Here is a 20894-nt window from a genome sequence, read left to right on the forward strand (position 1 = left end):
TTAGACAAATACCAGGTAAATCTGCAAGCGTGTACCCGGGGCCAAGCTTGAGCCCACTTAGTCTAAGCCGAGTTGCTGAAGGTAATTACAAGCTTTACTATGGCTTACCACCTGCGGCTTACCTAGCACTTAGTCTACACTTACAGTAGGCTGCAAGACCCAACTCATCATCCTCACATGATTGACTCAACTCATCTGTACTGAGAAAACGACGTTCTTGTAATTTTACTGAATACTTTAGTGCCACAATGAAAGGGTGAAATCAATTTTTAAGGGTAAAAATGTTAGACAATGAGGCAAATGCAATAATAAAACACCATCTCAGTAGGATATCTAGAGATAAGCATAGTATAGTTACTGTTATTTAATTACAAAATTGAATATGAAAAGAATGGGCTTTGGTGGAATTCGTAAACTATAACTTTTTTTTAGATAATACTGGAGTAAAATTCATAAATTGCAATGAAGCTGTCTACATTACATTTACTAGCCCATATAATTGATTTATTTTATAACTAGAAACTCATTATAGTCAGATATAAAAATTAACTAGCATGAGTTCTAATCCAATTGGTAAGTTTTGAAGATATGGCATCATTATATTATACAAGTTACTCTTGACAAGGGTAATCAAGAGATAAAAGAAAGTTCAAAACTATTATATGAAATTTCTTTAATTAAACATATGCTTCATATTTAAATGGAGGAAACGTTAATGACTTTTGTGATGATTATGAGGTATATTTTACATGGTGAATGTGAATATCAGTGTTTGACAGAGAACCGAGTACGCAGCATTAATATTGAAAAATAATACAGTCTCACAATAAATATGTTACGGCGTGTTAGTCATACTCAGTTAAAATATGAGTTTATTACGTTGTTGTTTTATTAAACCTGGATAATTGAAAAAAGGAATAAAGTCTGTTTATTTTACCTGTACTGTTGCCTAACAATCCTGAGTAGTTAGAGTGACTATGGATGTTTTGTACTCATAACTACTAGACACCTAGTGCAACAATGGTGGAAGGCAAGGCAATACTAAGAATCCTTGGTAGTTTTGTAATGCTTAAAGTTAATGTTGTCCTTTCCGTGTGTTTTTATAGTGTGTTTTGTCCGATATATTAAAACACTAAGTACTACTTCAACTAACTACGAGGGACTACTACACTGCTAGACGGGTTTGGATAAGGTGATGTACGCAAGAGTGTATACGGGATGTAGTCACTGTGACTACAACGCAGATACAACAGGATAGTGTGAGACTTGCATGGATTCAACTTGAATTTGGCTTTTATACACAGTTTTTTCTAAGAAGATAATATCCAATAAAGATGTGTGGAAGCCGGGGAGATACATACTATTACTGGTTTTTACAGTATATTAACAAATATGTTCTATGAAACTTTGGGTTTGTTTTGATTAGACCTACATTTAAAAATCACTCTTTGAGATAAGGAACTTCAGCCTCAACTTCAATTGTTGCATTTATTATGCTGCTGCGTTTAGGTAATATTTTTGCTATGCGCTTTGATTAGCATCAACAATGCTGCAACTTAAAATATTGAATAGAAAATGTACTAAGTAAAATAGTCACGTTTCATATTTTGCCCCTCATTGAACAGTACTCCTCCAGGCTAGACGCTTTATTTGTACTAGCCACTTTCCATAAACCATTGTTTAAAGCACGATTAATTAGGAAATATGTTAAATAAGTTTATAAGTAGGCTGGCTTTAATGTTCATTGTTCAGTTTAGGTTGACGATCTTCACTGGAATATGAAAAATGTTCATTAGTTGAAGTAGAAGGAAGAAGAAAAGTTGTAAAAATTTTATTGACAACATTTTATTTAGTTCATCAAACAGGAAGAGGATTCAAATCAACGACGACGTGGTAATTATATAAACATAATATTGTATAAATGCTGCAATATTTACTTAATAAGGACAATATATGCATCACAAAATTATTACAACAAAAAATATCAAAATTCGTGTTTCTGTCCCCTAGACTATTTTACTAAGACACTAATAGGTTTTTACGTACTTATGGTCAAATAGCTCAATTATTAAAATTGCTCAGTAGCTTACATATTTCGTTGCAAGCTTACAATCTTACATTCGACTTACAGTTTTCCGCTACCGACCCCACATCGCGCTGGACTAAATTATCATTTTTGTGTTTTGTTATTTTCGTTTCGTGCTTGATTTGATTGTAGTTTGGCGAGTTGCAAGCTTTGAGAATGTTGTCTTCGCAACGAAACATGTAATCAACTGAGCAATATTAATCGTTGAACTATATGAATATTTGTCTACACTACGTACGTAAAAACCTATTATTGTAAAAAAAAAACTACTTAATTACTTTTGACTTTCACACCGGTCTGCGTTTTTGAAGAAGGACGTTTGTATGCCTTTATATAAAAGTTTGTAAAAAGAATCGTAAAGATGATGGTTTGAGATATTGCGAAATAGAGGAAGAGCCTTTGAAGAGTTGGGACGTTCTGGAAGATTGCAAGGTAGACGTGCACGGAGAATATGATCATGAATTGGACCTGAAAACAAAGGTAAGGATTATTATTGTTTATCCGACAACCATCCTATGTGCACTAAGACTTTAAATAAAATATAAACAAAATATTCCTTCAACTTCTACAAGTTCATTTAGTTGCTAGATCAGTGAATGAAGTACTGAACGTCATTTTTGGTTTTCCAGTTTGTACAAACACTGATTATTACCGTTTATACTTTAAGTGCAATCGTTTAAACAAAAGGCGTAATGTTGAAAATAATGCCACTCTCTAGAAGGAAAAATATACAGGGTGAATCTTCTAAGCTGTCCTAAACAGATTACAGACAAACGGCTTGACATACAGAGATGAAACAAAAATTTTCCCCACTAATTCATACCCAAGGAACAACGTAAAAATGTTTTTACGATTTTTTAAATACAGGGTGTTCAAGAAACTGGGGGTCATGGGTTCGAATCTCATTTATCTTTGTCCGTTTCAAAATGGCGGCCATTTTTATAGAAAATATTGATATTTACAGAATACCCTGTATCTTGAAAACCACTAAACTTATTTTCGTTCTGTTTGAAAATTCTTAATCCTCGTAGGTTCAGCTTTAATTTGATATACAACAAGTCAACATTTTAAAAACTAAATATTTTTTCTATGATTTAAATTTTTTTTAAAGTTGGTAGCCTTGTAAATGAAAATTTTTAAATGGCAACATGTGTAAAAGTGTGTATAATTTTGAAGGCCTTGTAAAAACAAACAACTTTTAAATTTAAACCTACCGTCTATCTTTGGTCGTTTTCTAGTAATTAACCAAAAACTCCAATTGCCCATATTAAATCCATGTTAAACGTACAGTACTGAAGATTAGTGGATGGAGATACACTATTCCCATGGTACTGCGCGTTTAACATGAGTTTTATATGGGCCATTGGAGTTTTTGGTTAATTACTAGAAAACGACCAAAGATAGACGGTAGGTTTAAATTTAAAAGTTGTTTTTTTTACAAGACCTTCAAAATTATACACACTTTTACATATGTTGCCATTTAAAAATTTTCATTTACAAGGCTACCAACTTTAAAAAAAATTAAATCATAGAAAAAATATTTAGTGTTTTAAATGTTGACTTGTTGTATATCAAATTAAAGCTGAACCTACGAGGATTAAGAATTTTCAAACAGAACGAAAATAAGTTTAGTGGTTTTCAAGATACAGGGTATTCTGTAAATATCAATATTTTCTATAAAAATGGCCGCCATTTTGAAACGGACAAAGATAAATGAGTTCTGTTTTCACTAAATTGTTTGTCTAGTCTAGAGCTTTACAATGATGCATAACATGACATATCTTTACATTTGAAAACTCTGAGATTCGAACCCATGACCCCCAGTTTCTTGAACACCCTGTATTTAAAAAAGGGTAAAAACATTTTTACGTTGTTCCTTGGGTATGAATTAGTGGGGAAAAGTTTTTTTTTTCATCTCTGTATGTCAAGCCGCTCGTCTGTAATCTGTTTAGGACAGCTTAGAAGATTCACCCTGTATATTCCAGTTTGGTCATCTTGTGTCCAGCCTACACTGAAAATAGATATTCTTATTTAATTAAACTTGAACTAATTATCTTTACACCAATTGCTTCATATTTGATATGTATCATTTTAAACGACCACATTGCAACGAGATGTTTAAACAATTAGTAGAGTATTGTAAGATTTCGATGTTGGACTACTCACCAGCTGCATCCTCGTAAGGTACTTCTTCCACCAGAGGTACGGCTGCAGCTTGGGTCCCAGAGCTGCCAGGAAGTAGTACGAGTACATAATGATGTGGACCAGAGAGTTTATCAGACCAGCAAATATCAGCCACTCTCCTACAAGCACAAAAAAACATCACGTTATTCATGAAAACGTTACTAATTTACCCATCTCTAAATTGTTTTGTACAGAATAAGTAGTTTCGGTTTATGTCTTTGTTCCAAGATGATAAAAAAACTACTGAGAACCAGCTGGGCTGAAGCTTAGCAGAAAGAAGAATACGTACTCGGCCATCACTGAGGCCCCTTTTATTCACCGCGGTTGCCCGCCAGCGGGCGCCCGCCGCGGTTGTATAAATGCATTGCCGTAAATGGGTGCTTTTATTCAATTAGGAGCGGTCTCAGAAGTTGCGGGTACCCGCGGCGGTTTGTAAATTCACCCGCTTGCATTTAGAAATCGCCGGCGGGTGGCGGTTCGTATATGCAATGTGTCATATGGGATCGTTTATTCAACGCGGGAGCCCACCGTCGCTCTCGCATTACTGCCAACCCAAGTCACCAGTGTTACTCACTACACGTGGTCTAGCCATTCGGCAGCACTGGTTGGTTGGGGTGGCAGCACTGTTACACTATCCACGTGACAGCGGTCGATCGCAGGTGGCGGGCAACCGCGGTGAATAAAAGGGGCCTTAGACTCAATAGTTTTTAAAAGCCCCTTAAAATGCTTCCCGTGGTCATCCAAAGGGTTTACGGTAGAGCTCTTGGGAATTAATATAAATTCGTTACACTAGGAAAAAAATATAAAAGTTAAAATTTTTTCTCCATTTAATTCTATTTGGTGTACAAGTTTGATACAGTTATTGATTGTATACTATAGTACAGTACAGCTTAATTGAAGAATATAGGCAAATATGATCTTATCAAACAAGTTATACATTTAAATTGGGTTTTGTTAGACTGAGGTTTTGTTCTCTTGATAAATTGTGGGCCTATAACTGGCTTCTAAGTTATTGTTAAAAATCCACGTTATTAAATTTATGGATGCTCGCCTTATTACGAAACAAGGGTAAAGCAGCCAATTGTAAATGGGATTACTATCGTTAACAACCGTTATTGTTCAACTCAAAACGGTTAGAGTAATCTTAAATCTAATTGATTTGGAAAACGGTGAATGATATGCTTTAAATAAATGTACCAAAGAATATATTTCAGATATAAATATTCGTGTCAGTTTATTCCATGAATTGAACATTGTGAGCGAAATCAAATTATGTAGCGTAATTTAAGATACACTCATAGTTACCTCGAATATACTTGAAATAGAGCCAACAGAAGAACGACATGTTGAAGTGGTGATAGACATGGAGAAAGGATACGTGTGTCTGTTTCTTCCGTAGCACAAATATAACCTGTAACATTCATTAGGATGGTAGGATGGATTAGGATGGATTGGTAAGGCTTCATAATTAATAATAAGTACTTCATACATTTCCACAAAATTTCGTTTAGAATATGTGTTGGATTATATACTACGTTAAAACAATATAATTTGAAATTATGTAAATAACTTTGCTAGTTTTAGTTTTGGAGACCAACTGTGTGGAATGAATTTAATTAACATCGGTACACGTAGAATGCATTATTATAGCTTTGCATACTCCGATTTACACATTGAGGCTTTTATGCAAAGGTTATGGTTAAACATAATAAATATGATCATAACAATACCAGTGCCCACTGTAACTATGTGACATTATTAAGTTTTCTAAAATCAGAAGCTATCCTAGCTGTTACACATTGTAGGTACTTTAACTTACTTTTTACTAATAAATTCAAAACCTAGAAACTAGATGCCTACCGTGTCAGCGAGGTCTGAAACTTTGATCAGCCACCATATCCAAATGTACCTGAGGCTCTGAAACAAACATTTCAAACATATAATATACGAATAAACTAACAACAGTTAATTTTAGTATCAATAAAATATGGGTCATACTAAAGCCGCTTCACTATCATGGTCCTGTGTAGATCGGCAATTAGTATAACTATTTCAGCATTAATGAAGAACAGGATTTAGCGATTTACACTTAACCTCTAAGGCGCAATTTATCATATAATCAATGGGATAGTGATAATGATGTGATGATGATGGATGTGTTATAATTTTCAAGCTATGTAAGTACTATTTATACCTTTGAGGGGTTGCTAGGTACATGAGTAGTGCTGCATTCTCAACAAGTCGGTACACGTGGCGATTCATTGAACTTGATTACAATATACAGCCCTTGCTTACAAACTTATATTAGGTACTCCATATTTCATAATGGTTATTTTTAACAGTTCACATTAAATTGTCGGTTGAGGGGGTTAAATTCATAGTACAAAACAACACACGTGTGCCAACCATCATGCACAGCTACTTTATAATATGCAATCTAATTACTTATTACCACTGTTAATAATATTTCCGGAGAACGTCTTAATATATTTTACAAGTAGATATTACATTATTCGTTATTAGTACAATGGCAGTACAGTATTAGTAAAACAGTATCAATATAAAAGATAGACACATTCAGTTACTATGAACACACATCCAATTAAAATTAATGATCGTCATTTAATTATCTTTGGAAATTATATTGATTATGAAGGTTAACAAAACTTGCATAACATGAGCAATTACAAACACATTTCTTTTGAAAAAGCAACTTAATGGAGAATTTGGAAACAGTCTATATGATATTGACTTGAATACCGAATTATTGATTGATCTTACACGTGTCAGTAATATCTCTCCTGTCATTACACAAGTCTGCACTCGTAAATCTAATATTACTCAGAGTGTAGTTAACGAACTAGGACGTACTACCAACTTATAAATGCAGTCGTATATCATTAAAAACTGACATATACGAATATAGTGTCTACTAGTAGTTAGTTAGGAAGGTTACCTTATTAAAGAAGAGGATAAGGCGTGAACTTTATAGTTACACATGATATAATAGTCAAAGGTTTTGAGCTAACATTAACATATACGTACAATCAATCTAAGGCGTTTGCTCCTGGCTGGAATAACTGGCTGGAATGTCTCCTTCAATAAATGTTCTGTCATTCCCTCTTCACTAAAAAACTGAAAAAAACAACATCCATGTTACTAGAGAGCAAAAACAATCTGAATTTGTTCTTTGTAAAATGAACTAAACGACTATTCCCGGTCATCTAGTTAACTCCTGACATTATATTGTATATCATACTTAAGTAAACAGTTATTTTAACTTAACCATTCCTAGGGTGATAAAAGATAAGTTGGCGACTTAGTATCTGGTATAAGCATTCCTTACAAGTAAACCTGTATTGTAAATAACAGGATGTACTTTACGGCATTGAAGTTATTTTATTATTATCGTTGGGTTTTATTAAGGAATCTGGCAAGATCAGTCATACAAGACATGCAAGTCTATTGAGAAACGTTATTTTGATTTGTGTTATATATAATTTAATCGCTATCAAATACTTCTACTATACTGAAAGTATGCTATATATATATTGATAATGAGTGATATGAAGCTAAACAGTATCCAATAGGGAACTAAATTTTGCCTTATTTAGAAGGTAAACTAGGAGATAACGATGTTCACGTCGAATATGATTCCTGATAGCTTTAGTATAGCTTGGAGTTGTTGTTTCCTGTTAGTTCACTGAACATTCCGTTGTTTCATTAGTATTTACAGTTAATTTAGAGTTTGTTTGGTTTATTCAAATTCATGTCGGAACATGAAGAGGGTTTTATAAGTTCAGCAACGGTTAAAAGAGAGCGCTACCTTACAGTTTTACAGTATATTACAGAATGATGTGCATGGTAACGAGAAATGATCGATTATATAAATAACTATTTATCTCAAAGTTAAATATAAGGGGTTCCATTAATTTTCAGCGAAACATGTTTTTTTAAGAAACATCGAAGAACAAACGTATCCCTTTTATTAACAAATTAGGTCAACAGCAACACATATTGTCTGATCAGCGAATTGGTTAGCCCTGTTATAGTGATCTCCTTACATATCTGGAGATAGCTGGTTTGATTCTAAGCCGGGATCTATTTTGAACCTAGCTACCATTTGTCATTAGCCTATCAATTAACATGTTATATAACAAAAGCTTGATAAGAACAGGGGTTGAAAAACTTAAAAATGTCTCGTGTTCTGAAAACACAACAACTATTAATCGTTCCATGACACAGAAAGATCTAACAATAACATTCATACGAGTCTTTTAGGGAAGGGTTGAGAGCGTCAAAAGGACCGACTCTTAACTGAGGATCTAGAAACACGAATTGTGTATGGACATTGGTTGTACTAGGTTCTACTGGTAGATCGTATTATTCCCGCGGGGCTATTTCTATAGATCCGGTTCTTCCCAGTTCCAATACCAATCGATTTATCCAAGTGATAATGACGCAACCTCATGACCCAACCTGGAGTAAGTAATGTAAAATACAATCGTGGTATAGGGCCTAATATATGTTTATATACAAAACCACTTACAGTTGTAATATGTATTAAAAAATAACAAAAAAAAAAAACTACCTACTTAAATAAGTCTCTAATGTTCTACAACTGAGGTTCTATTTATTCTCTTAGCGTTTTTCAACCATAAAAGTTGATTAGAACATAAATGATTCCACAGCGAATACGGTCTCCTTTTAGTTTCACAAGTTTGACTCTCTCGGAGGTAAAATTAAACATCATTCTTGTTTTCTTTTAACCCGAATAACCCTTACTTATTACCTTATTAACGGCAAAGAGATTACTTATTCACGATGTTTCCATAGTTAAATTTCTAACTAATAACTTGAGTAAATTGTTCCACTTAAAACCAAAAGTATTGACTTACACTGATGAGGAACCAAGCATTGAGTGCTACTTGGCCCAAGTTATACGCCATCATGGTCCATTTCAAACTGAAGGGTTTGCGATGCTTCATTATCTTGGGTCCCACTGTTGTGACAAACGCCAAGTATAACATTGACAATGTCACTATGTATATCGGGCTGTCCATGAACAACATGTTGGAGACTGCCTCTTCTGCAAAAAGCGATTACATAAATGTATAATGAATTGAGAACAAAAAGATTTCTTTTCATATCCGTTAAATTTTATTATTTTTAGTTGAAATAAAAAGAAGAAAAAACGTTGTGAAGGAAAAGATATTAAGTCTTTTAAAATGAAAGAAAGTTTAACTGAGTTAATAGCTATTTATCACATATATTCAATACTTTTTAAAACGATTAGTCAATTATACAAAGAGGTTTACGTTATGTTTATTAATATTCTATTTCTAAATCATCTTTATTTTGTTTTGACTTCACTTAATGTAATGATAATGTAAATTTTTTCGTAATGAATCTTTAGTAATAAATTTTATTATTAAAATATCTACTTAATATCCGTATTAACTTCTTTATACAGTACTTTTAATTCGTGTTATCTCACTATTAGTAGTAAAAAAAACTGTAAATTACAATACCATTGTAAAATTGCTTGTAAACAAACAGATGGAAAGGAAGTAAGCTTGGGACTGAAGTGGTTCCCATTCTGGTTTTTGAAAAAAATATGAACTATCAAGCATAAAACAAACATACTAGTTAGATGCTTATGCCTGGCTTAGAAACGAAAAAAAAACAATCTAAAAATATTTAAAATGAATTCAAATCCTATGTTCTTCAAATTATGTTTTGTTTACCAGATTTTAAATAAATTTACTAAGAGAAGACTTTGACTGAGGAAAGGTTTTGGGATTTTATTTAAATGCACTAGTTTTGAAATATTTAAGGAATTATACTTACTACATGCACTAATACAATGATAAAATGTAGTATCAAGTTAATCTTAAGAACTAGTATTATGCTGGAATCAAACTTTTTAAGATATAAATGACATGTTATTTACCTTCCCATTCTGGAAACTTGTGTGACAATATTTCTTCTAAAATAGATGATCCGTTGTTCGAAAAAGATCCTAAAATAAAAGATTGTAATTCAGCAAACATACTCACAGTAACACTAATAAATAATAAAGGCACATTAGTACATCTACTGTACTAGTATTAAGCTCTGGAAGAGTAACAGAGCTACTAAACCACGGTTACATAACAACAATAATTAAGTACCATATGTTCCATACGAGCATCAAATGAGAACTCCGAGTGGAGATGCATTTGACTGTAATATTGAATAATCACTAGTAAAACAAGTAAACCTCCTCCGCAGCAAACCTGTAGTTTAAGCTAATTTTTCTGCCTGATTTGACTTTAATTTAAAAGATGCCAGATTGATTTGCATTTAAAGTAGCACTAAAACAAATATATGGTCAGAAGAGCAAGAATAATACTCAATAGCTCAAACCTTTGAATTAATATTAACAGCTGCATGCAGGAATGATGCTATTTCAGATGAAGTGAATTAGAAGTGACGGAAAACCATTAACCGCCTTTTATCAGCAAAAAAGGTATTCTTAGAATTGAATTAGAGTGGAAATTGTTGCATTGAAAATATTAACAAACTTAAATTTAAACAGATATATCTCAGGAAAGTATGAACATTTAAAATCATAAAACCGAACATTCATAAAGTTGGAATTTTGTACACAGTTTTACTAAAATTATAGGCAAAAAAATCAGCAAAAACACGCTTTTCTTAATGAATATTTCAATGGTCATAAATGTATATAACGTATTAAAGACCACAAATGCCATGATACGCATAAATGCATGTTATGAAAGGAAAGAGTGTTTTGTAATTTGTTCCTTAAGGGGATTTGCCACTAAAAATAGGTAAAAATCATGAAAAATTGTAAAAATATTTTTTTACATTTCTTTGTACATTGGACCCTATTACATCCAAAAATTATGATATAATCAATGTATGAATGTTATTATATGTTATAACCAAGGGGTTTCGCTCTTTACGATAGCTACAAGATCATAGGACACCTTCTTATTCAAACGCGGTTTTCCGCAACATTGAAATTTCACGTTTTTCAATACAAAATTGGATATATCTTGAGAGCCACTAAAGGTACATTGTTGAAATTTTTACTACTTATTCTTGACAGTATTAGGAAAATATTTAGGTAGAATTAGGTATCTAAGTTAATTAGGTACTGAACAATAATTTTTTTTTCAAACTAATTCTTTTTTCTGAAGAAAAATTATATTTAATGTGTCACAGCAAAAAAAGTATCTGAGATATTATTATGAATCTACCTAAATATTAAGTTTAGATAATTGTCTTTAAAAAAACACCAAATTTATCAAAATCCATAAAGAACTCTCTTCAGAATATCGATTTTTAAAACCCCTTACAAATTGATCGAAAAACGTCTATTTAATTTTTTTACCACCTATAATTTATATTTAGAAGTAAACCAAAATTTTTCCATTTTTTGTTAAACTATACCCTACTAGAAAAAAAATAGTTTCACCACTTTCCTCATTAAATAAAAAAAATCACCCTTTTCAGTGGCGAATCCCCTTAATGTAGATGTGGGGATAGCTATCCTTTTTGAAAATTTATCTGTTAAACTGTTAAATAATAATCAGAATTGTTATGATATTTTGAATGTTTAATTAATCTATTATGTAAAGCAGTATGTGTGTCCGTTAGCTCAATAACTCAAGTAAAAAATCATCCTATTCTGATGGAAAGTTGTATAAACTCAAATGCGTTGGTGAACCAGAATTATTATCTATGAGGTTAAAATGTGGTTCCCCCATTTTTCACACTCGAAACAAGAGATTTTACAATTATTTTGCAAGGTTTTATTTAGAGCTTATTAAATAATTAATTAACTACATTAAAGCATTGTTGTACATTTAATAGTTACAAAGGAAATTACACAAAACTGTATATATTAAACTATTATGTTATTCTTATCATAAGTAAACTGTTCCAGTTTGCAAGATTTTTAGATATGCATTTAACGAAAGACCTAACCTTGTTGCCTTCCCTGTAGCAACAACCCTAAATACTAATAACCAATTGCTATTTGAAACATATTCCCGGAATTGTTTCGAGAACGTCCAATCAGGCAAATGGATATTAGCTTAGTCTGGAGGATTGCTGCGGAAATTAATCCTCGAAACATAACGTATAAAATGACATGCGGTTTTGGTAGTCCCTTGAACTAATTATGTTAAATTTTTTAAACCCTAGTGAAAAATATTTAGTCTGTCTTATCCTGTAAAATAGGGGTTTGAAAGTGGTAATGTGTGGGTACCAGCATAAAATATATGAAAATTGTTTATTTTTTTAGACAAAGTTAGGGCCACATGGCCCTTTCATAAATATAATAAAAATAATTTTACATTGGGATAACTTAATCTAATTAAACATAAAAATATTTAAGAATTCAAGTACCTACATTTCTCAGAAAAAAAGAAGAAAAATACAAATTTAACAAATAAAAAAAAAACACATTCACACATTCTCGCATACACGCATCAGCAAACGCGCAATGAAACAGTAGCCCTAGGACACGCCAGCCGAAACCATCTTCTAAAAATAAAGCTTTTTCAGTGCCGCCACAAACGACAAGCCGTAACAACAAAAGCTCTGCCATAAGCTGTGGTCACATGATGAGGTATACGCAATGTGATCAAAGAATAACTAGACATAAATCGGGGATTCGAACCCGTGACCTTCATTTCTGGAATACCTTGTACTTGGTTCATGTTCTAAGTATTTTAAATGGATTCTTCGTATGTCATATAGACGGGAATAATTTTATTTCGCGTTTCTAGGTGAAAACGTACTCCAGAAAAAGTACGTGTACGGGTGGTATGACTCACCCTGTATATTAATAGACGACTATTGTTTTTTTTCCGAAGATGATCGCAAATGTTCACGCAATAGAAGTTTTAAGACTACTGAACTGGCCGTTTAACAGTACTAGTTACTAGATTACCTTTGTGTGGAGGCGTGTTCATGGTGGGATGGTGAGAATGTCGACTACTGACACCTCAGCAGCAGTGACCAGACTACACCCCTCTAGGCAACCCTTGCCACTGTCCGTGCTCTAACGGGACACCTAGACCAACTAGTCTTGCTCAATTACTGACATTCGCCAAGCTTTCCATTGTCTATCCTGTTATTTACAAACCTTACCTTTCTTGTGTTTATCTCATACTACTTTCGCAGTCATCTTTATTATAAAAATTTACTCATAAAATACCTTTATCTCTTCTGCAAACTTTTTGAAGGATCTTAATTTATCTTTCACCACACTACTCTATTTTAATGGACTTAACACTTAAGCATATAATCCGGAAAACAGCTGTTTGCCACCTGTTTGATGAATTGGATTTTTATTATTACTTACTACTTAATGTTTTTTACGCCACACTACACTATTTTGACGAACTTCCCATGCAAGGATTTAGTACAGAAAACAGCTGTTTGCCGCCAGCCTAATCAAATGAGGCTTCATTCCATACTACTGTACTGTAATGAGTTTTACCGGACACCAATCTGCTGATTATACTGTATTTGGGTGGCAATGAGTGGTTATAACAAAAACATAACCTCTCTTAAAGGTTATGACTAGTGATTTTTAGTCCTTTAGTTGGTGGTAATATACAAGGAGTTGAACGGATTTAGTAGTATGGCGTAAACTATCGTACGTCACTCGTCCAAAATGTGTGTACCGGACTCGTATGGTGATCCCGTACTCGACTTCGTCTCGCATGGGAACGACCACACTTGTCCGGTAAACACTTATTTTCAGGACTAGTAACGTAATATACTATTACGCCACTCTACACTATACACTGTACATGCAAGGATTTAGTCCAAAAAGAGTTGTTTGCCACCAGCTTAATCAAATGGGGTTTCATTTTTTACTACTGTACTGTAATGAGTTTTTACCAGACACCAACTAGCTGATTATGTTTGGCAATGAGTAATGTATTGTTATAAACAAAAACATAACCTCTTATAGATGTTATGAGTAGTGATTGTTAGTCATTTATTTGGATGGAATATATAAGTATTTGTTTTGATTTTCTATTGTTAACTTAGCTTAGAGTATTATGGCCTAAAATATTGTACGTCACTCGTCCAAAATGTGTTAACCGAACTCGTATGGGAATCCCGCACTCGACTTCGTCTCCAACAGGAACGACCACACTCGTCTGGTAAACACCTATTTTCAGGGCTAGTAACATAATATATTATTACCGGACAACAGCTCATTATAATTGGCCAATAGGCTTATTTTAATCAGCTATTATACTAATAACAATTTGTTACTTAAAACCTTAGGTATTTTATGAAGATAAACATTAATCAATGTAGGCCTAGTAAAATGTAAAAATTAAATAACATTTACTTTTTTGCAAAGAAACTTCTTTTTTTATACAAGGCTTCGTCTTTATAGGCCAAATATATATATGGTCAACTTTATGTGGCTATGGGTAAGTTAGGAAATATATCTGAAAGATAATAAAATATTTAGGTACAAGAAATGTTCATTACATCCAACTTTTATAAACCGAGTGAGTATTTCCATAAGTTACATAGTCTTTAAGTTTAGTTCAATAAACTCGTCGAAAATTATGACTGTTATTTTTGAAATAACTTATGTGACACTTGATAATATTGTTCGATTTCGGGCAACAGGTCTATTATTGTAAATTACTTACTTACTCTTACTCCTGTGGCCATTGGAAACCTAGGTGGTTTTTGGCCTCGCCATGTGCCTCCAAGCTCTTCTATCCTCTGCCAGCTCCAAGTCTGCTCCCATTCCTCTCAAGTCCTTCGTCACCTCATCAACCCATCGCATTCTTGGTCTACCTAATGGTCTCCTTCCTTCTGGTATACCTCTGAATACCATCTTTACCATCTCTCTCTCACTTCTACGGTTAATATGGCCCATCCATCTCAACCTCCTACTCTTAACTATTCCCACAATATCTGGTTCACCATATAATTCTTTTAACTCTCTATTTTTCCTTATCCTCCATGCATTTCCTTATTTTCCTGGTATTATTGTAAATTGGCCTATAAAATACACACTGGTTCACATTAATGTTGTTGTACTTACAAATCATGTTTGTATACAATTTCTCTCATTAATAAATTGTATATAAAAACTAGACCCAGCTGTCTCTGATCATTTGGCAGAGAAAATAAATAATAAATAAATCAGACCAAATAATCCAGAAATAAGTTAAATAAGTCAGAATAAATAATCCTGACTGATGGAACAGTTGATCTTAGTCAGGAACAACAAAAGCTACACATAACACATATCACCTCACACCGTTTTACACCTATTCTTCGCTCATATTTTGGTTAAAATACGCACCTAGGTGGCGTCTCCATCTCAAATTATAATGATAATGAAAGTAAGAGGTTACAAACGAAAACATAAAACTCATAGAGAAGTTATGGTCAGTAATTGTCAAGTCATTAAATTGGTAGGAAAATATTAACTGCCAATTACGACAGTTTTCTATTATTATCGTAGTAATGGCAAAAAATAAAATACGTCACTCGTCCAAAATGAGTTTACTAGAGTCGTCCGGTAAACAGCTATTTCCCGGACTAGTAGCGTACTATATTAAAGCCTGGCTTAAGTAGTATATAACATTTTTTTAATGCGTGTGGTACTCTTTAAAAAAAAATGATCTAATATTATAGAACAAAGCCCTCAAGGCTGAAAACAGTTAGATATTGTTAAAGCATTTCATGACCACAGCTTCAAAAATAAGCAAAGTTTAATAGCATAGTAAAATTAGTAGGTTAAAAAAACTGTGTTGTTCGGTCCATGGCTCGGCACGGGGAGAGAATGCACAGAAGATGTGGGAACTCTTATCCGCCTTGTCCAATGCAACCTGCTAGTTGATTAAACACTTATACTTGATGTCAATTAATTTTATCAATGTCTATGTCACAAGGAAAAATACTCTACAGGTGCGTTTTTCCCAATAGGACACGTAAGGCTCTGTCCAAACTCTATGGTTCTTGTGTCACTTTAATTACAAACACAATATTTATCGGCAACGTCAATTGCTATGATTTTAAAATATGTAACACTGAACTAATAAGTAAACAATCGAAACATAATTAGAAGGGTTGAACTTATATAAGAAACGTACTGTAATTTCTCTTGATTCAATATAGTCAATATAGTACTTGATGAAATCTATAGTAGAATCTAAGGGTTATCTTAAGGAAAAGTAAACAAACAAACTAAAACAATAACAAATCTAGACGCTGATATATCTCGAATATTTTGAATGCAATTAAATACAGCTACCTGAATAAATACCTTTCATCTATATAAATAAAATTAGAGTTTTGTCTGTACTTTGCTCAGAATTATATACTTTTAGGTTATTTTTACGTTTTATACATTAAAGAAGCAGGAACGAGTCTTATCTCTATTTCTGTCTGTCTGTCTGTCTGTCTGTCTTTCCCTTTGTCTGTAACACTCAAGATGGCATTTTACGCAATCTTCTCCGTGAAAACCAGAGTACCTATCAAGATCCAAGTCATTTTAATGTATTCACTGGATTGGCGAGAGTGTCTTTAGTGATTTAAATATAGCCTCACTACTTTGTAAATAAAATTACGGACGTTCAAAAATGCAGTTTTGTGCGATTTTTGTCAAATTTTCGTTCAATTTTTATCACATAATCGTCTATGAAATAACGAACAGCTGTTCGGATCAAGATTATTTTTTCTAGCTGTCAATGATATGTTTACAAATGTTGTTTACAAATACCGCAACCATTTCGAATCACGTTTTGGAAGCAAATCCCAACCAAGTGAGATTAAAAACGTTTTTCTTACATAACGGATTTAATTAATCGCAAGTGCAATAATATAGTCTAATAGTGTAACCGTAAATGAAATTAAATAACTAGACATCGTCCAAATCGGAACCAGAAATTCTTTGAGTATAAAATGTTTCTTGAGTTTTGACAACCAGAAAGAAGACCTTGAATCAGTGTTGTATAGGGCTGGACACTGAAATGATCGTCGCCAATAGCTTACAAAAAAGGTTTCCACTCATTGACGGCGCTTCAATGGCGGTTGTGTAAAGTGTAAAGTAAAAAATCACCACTGCAGTGGGTGATTGTAACAGAGGTTTAACAGAGGAAGTGCTAAACTCGCTTTTCCAATGTGCCACTTTCTGTTTCTACTCACCGTGTGATGCAATCGCTGGACCATACAGCCAATAGGCCCATAGCTCATATCTTGGGTACGTAACCCTACATATTTATTCATAACAACCTTTTTGACAACGATCCTTGATACCGGTACTTTTCCATAGAATACATGGCCTACCTACTTAAGAAATATAATTACAAATTACCAAAACCCCAACATTGTGTGATTTTCGTCACATAACCTTCTAATGTTAATAGATATACTAATCATTGTTTAGAGAATGCGTAATCTATTAAATAACAAAAAGTTGTTTGGGTAAGGTTGTTTTTTTTTCAAACTGACCGATAAGTTTACGCTATAACTTTTTACGAGAAAATCCAAAAGCAAGAGATCAATAACCTCGGGACTAGATATTAATGTATTTAATTGGTCGGATGTACTATAGTTCTTAGGTAGGTTCTTACGTAGGTACTGGTTCTTTTCCTTAGAACCGTTGGTAGCTGCTAGAATCATTTTTACGTAGGTACCAACACATCACTGTAGTTTACAAATTAGTTATCGTTGGTGTGGCACCTTATTTATTAGAGCCGTCCGTATTCAATTTAAGTGATGTCTTAACTCTGTATAAGTTTTGCTTTTTCTGTCTGGATTCCAAATCTTAGCTTACCCGGTATGCTAAGAAAATGATAACCTATTTGAGTAAAACATTTGTTGGGCAAACCATCATGAATTGTTTACGCCTTTATATTGTTTATGTATCAATAGTTCGTGGCCTTTTTTGGATTGTTGTGTGTATGTCTGTTAATAACGCATTAATGTCCTTATTTCTCAGTGTTTCACGGAATGGACAAGAGCACCTTTGATACTGAAAATGTCAACCGGAATAAAGTGTTAAATGGTGAGGTTGAGGTAGTACTTTAAATACGTTTAAGTTAACCGATGTGGAAAGTAACTTTCAATTATAGGCCTACTTTAGGGCTACGCTTCATGGATCTATAAAACATTTTTTAGTTTAATCATTGGACATATGGACCATAACGATCCGGGTGACATTTAATTGCGAAGCATTTATTTTGGCTTGAACTGTCAGATACTGTATTTGCGAAGGTTTATATATAATAGTTTTGCCAGCATATCTGCAAAAATATGCAAACTAACTGCTGTTCTTAATCTTAATATAAGAAGGTTTCAACTGACTACTATAAGATCCCCGTGCGTAGAACGGGCACACAGCTAGTTCAAGTATAAGGTTGACAGGTGTGCGGCTTGTGGTTTTCTCAGAAGTTCAGATCCTTCATAGCTTTATATAAAATAGATACATGGTTACATTTTTGTGAAACATACTACATTGATAAACTGTAATATCAGTGCAATTGATGTAAAATGACATTTAAATTTTTGTAAAAGACGGTTATGGATATTTTAAAGGGTTGCTAGTAACACGGATTTATTTAAATACGAAGTCAGAACTTTTGTTACGAAGCAAGTTATCAAGGTTACAATTAATATTCCTAGAGGTAAGTACTTCTTAGGTATAATATCACATCATCTGTCCAAACCATGTAAAAATATGGCTAATAAGATGTATAATTTAATACAGGAAACGATGTATACTAATAAAATTTTATATTGTACTATTCGATAAATGTACAAACTTGATACAATATTTATTGCGGGGGAGCGGGATGGTTTAGTGGTTAGAGCACGGAACTTCGGTCCAAGAGGTCCCGGGTTAAAATCCCGCCAAATCACCAATTGATTTTATCTAAGTGATAATGCCGCAACCCTTAGGTCTAGCCTGAAGTAATGTGAAAAACAATCCCAGGCTCGTGCCTAGCGCCCTAGGACAAAAAGTTCTATAAATGTAACAAATGCCCAACGGTCTTATGAAAATGATTTGAAGGCAAAAAGGAAAAATATTACCTTAATCAACGAAATGAGAGTCATTTGAGTGATTATTGTATGCTTCCAGCTATTTAATTACATCTTTAGGTAGAAAAGAAATACAGTACTATTGATAAGTTTCGTAGGAATTTAGCCCTCGCATTACAAATACCAACAAGTAGCATACACCAAAATATAAATACTGATACTGATGCAAATTGAAGCTACGGTTTGTACTAATAATTTCAATTCCATTAAAGATCCCTCCCCCCATGTTGGGAAGGAAGAAGAGAACGTTATTTAATCCGCACCGTTGTAGAGAGCGCACCTGGACACGAGTGGGTCAGCCCATTTACGAAAAGTTTTACGGCTGAGGTCGGACTAAATCTTGTTACAACTTTGTAAAAGCGTTTCGTTAATGAGTTGTACAGACGCTCGAGCTTTCACGCCGATTGACCTCTCTTTTCTCGCTTCACGTAAATTACCAATCTCGTTTGGTTGGAAGTCGTGAATAATGGTGGACCACAATGACCTTTAAAAGCTGGTAGTGGTCATAGAACAGTGAATAATGGTTTCTTATTTAGAGAATGGACGGTAACGAGTATCTAATACACCTATAGTTCAGACTTTTATTTCAGACTCTTAAGAAAGTGTTGGAAAAAAGAAACTCAAGAAACCTTTGCCAACGCTACAGAACTAAGCAATTCTAATTTTATATTTATTAGAAACAACATGCATTGTTTTAATGAAACTAGAACCGATTGAAATAACAGATCAGACTTCGTACTACATTTGACAGTGTTGAAGCAGTGATAGGAATTCCTCATTTGTGGTTACAAATACTTTGTCACCAGTTGGTAAAAGTCCAAGTGAAAGTCATTAATGCTCACTAATATTTGGAAATTTCAGGCCAGAGCCAAAGATTACTACAATCTATGTGAAAGTTACAAAGGCAGTAACACAGATTGTTATGTCGTGAGAACATTGTCCAACACCTGTGATGATACAATGTTCCACAACTGGTCGCTGAAGCAAATGTTTACTAAAACTAGCTGTGGTCCCATCTTACGCACGCAATAAAACTGTTTTAATTCCGAACAGCAGGGTTATAATAATTCTTTTCTTCAACATTGGCATTATTCACAACGTTTCTTGTATAGGAAATGTCAAAACCTGATCATTTATGTCGACCTTTTTTGGGTATTAATTTTTTGCGGACATACCCTTGCATAAACTTTTTCTGTCTTTTTAGTATTAGGATTCATATCCCAAAGTCCTCAAACGTTTTATATGGACACCCGGTATAAGTTTCTTAGTTCTATGATAATTCGTACTGTCTAAAATAAATATGCAATAAAAAGAATTGTATGAGAACATGTCACATCATCATACTTAAGCATCGATGCTATTAGTAGACCTCGTCGTTTCCAATTGTGTAATTTTAAGTAATTTAAATACATTGTAAATAAACACGCATTACTGACACAGCCAACGAGAAATGCAAAAATAATGCAGGATCGACTGTAAAAATATAAGTCTAATGTTTATTCCCTACGAGAAT

At 33.4% G+C, this 20894-nt stretch overlaps 1 protein-coding gene across 1 annotated transcript; it reads right to left on the reverse strand.

The window, feature by feature from the left end:
- Positions 1 to 1829: 1829 nt before the first annotated feature.
- LOC129003049 (elongation of very long chain fatty acids protein 1-like) lies at positions 1830 to 10401 on the reverse strand. The gene is made up of 7 exons (XM_054431257.1): positions 10224 to 10401; positions 9169 to 9359; positions 7316 to 7405; positions 6131 to 6187; positions 5576 to 5681; positions 4253 to 4389; positions 1830 to 2554 (listed from the first exon to the last, which is right to left on the reverse strand). The coding sequence occupies exons 1-7, from the start codon at positions 10321 to 10323 to the stop codon at positions 2357 to 2359; spliced, it is 879 nt and encodes a 292-aa protein (XP_054287232.1). The 5' UTR covers positions 10324 to 10401; the 3' UTR covers positions 1830 to 2356.
- Positions 10402 to 20894: the final 10493 nt, after the last annotated feature.

Source organism: Macrosteles quadrilineatus, unplaced genomic scaffold, assembly GCF_028750875.1.
Source record: "Macrosteles quadrilineatus isolate MER2022 unplaced genomic scaffold, UCM_ALF_1.0 Scaffold_9__3_contigs__length_116548681, whole genome shotgun sequence".
In the NCBI taxonomy this organism is placed as follows: Eukaryota; Metazoa; Arthropoda; class Insecta; order Hemiptera; family Cicadellidae; genus Macrosteles; species Macrosteles quadrilineatus.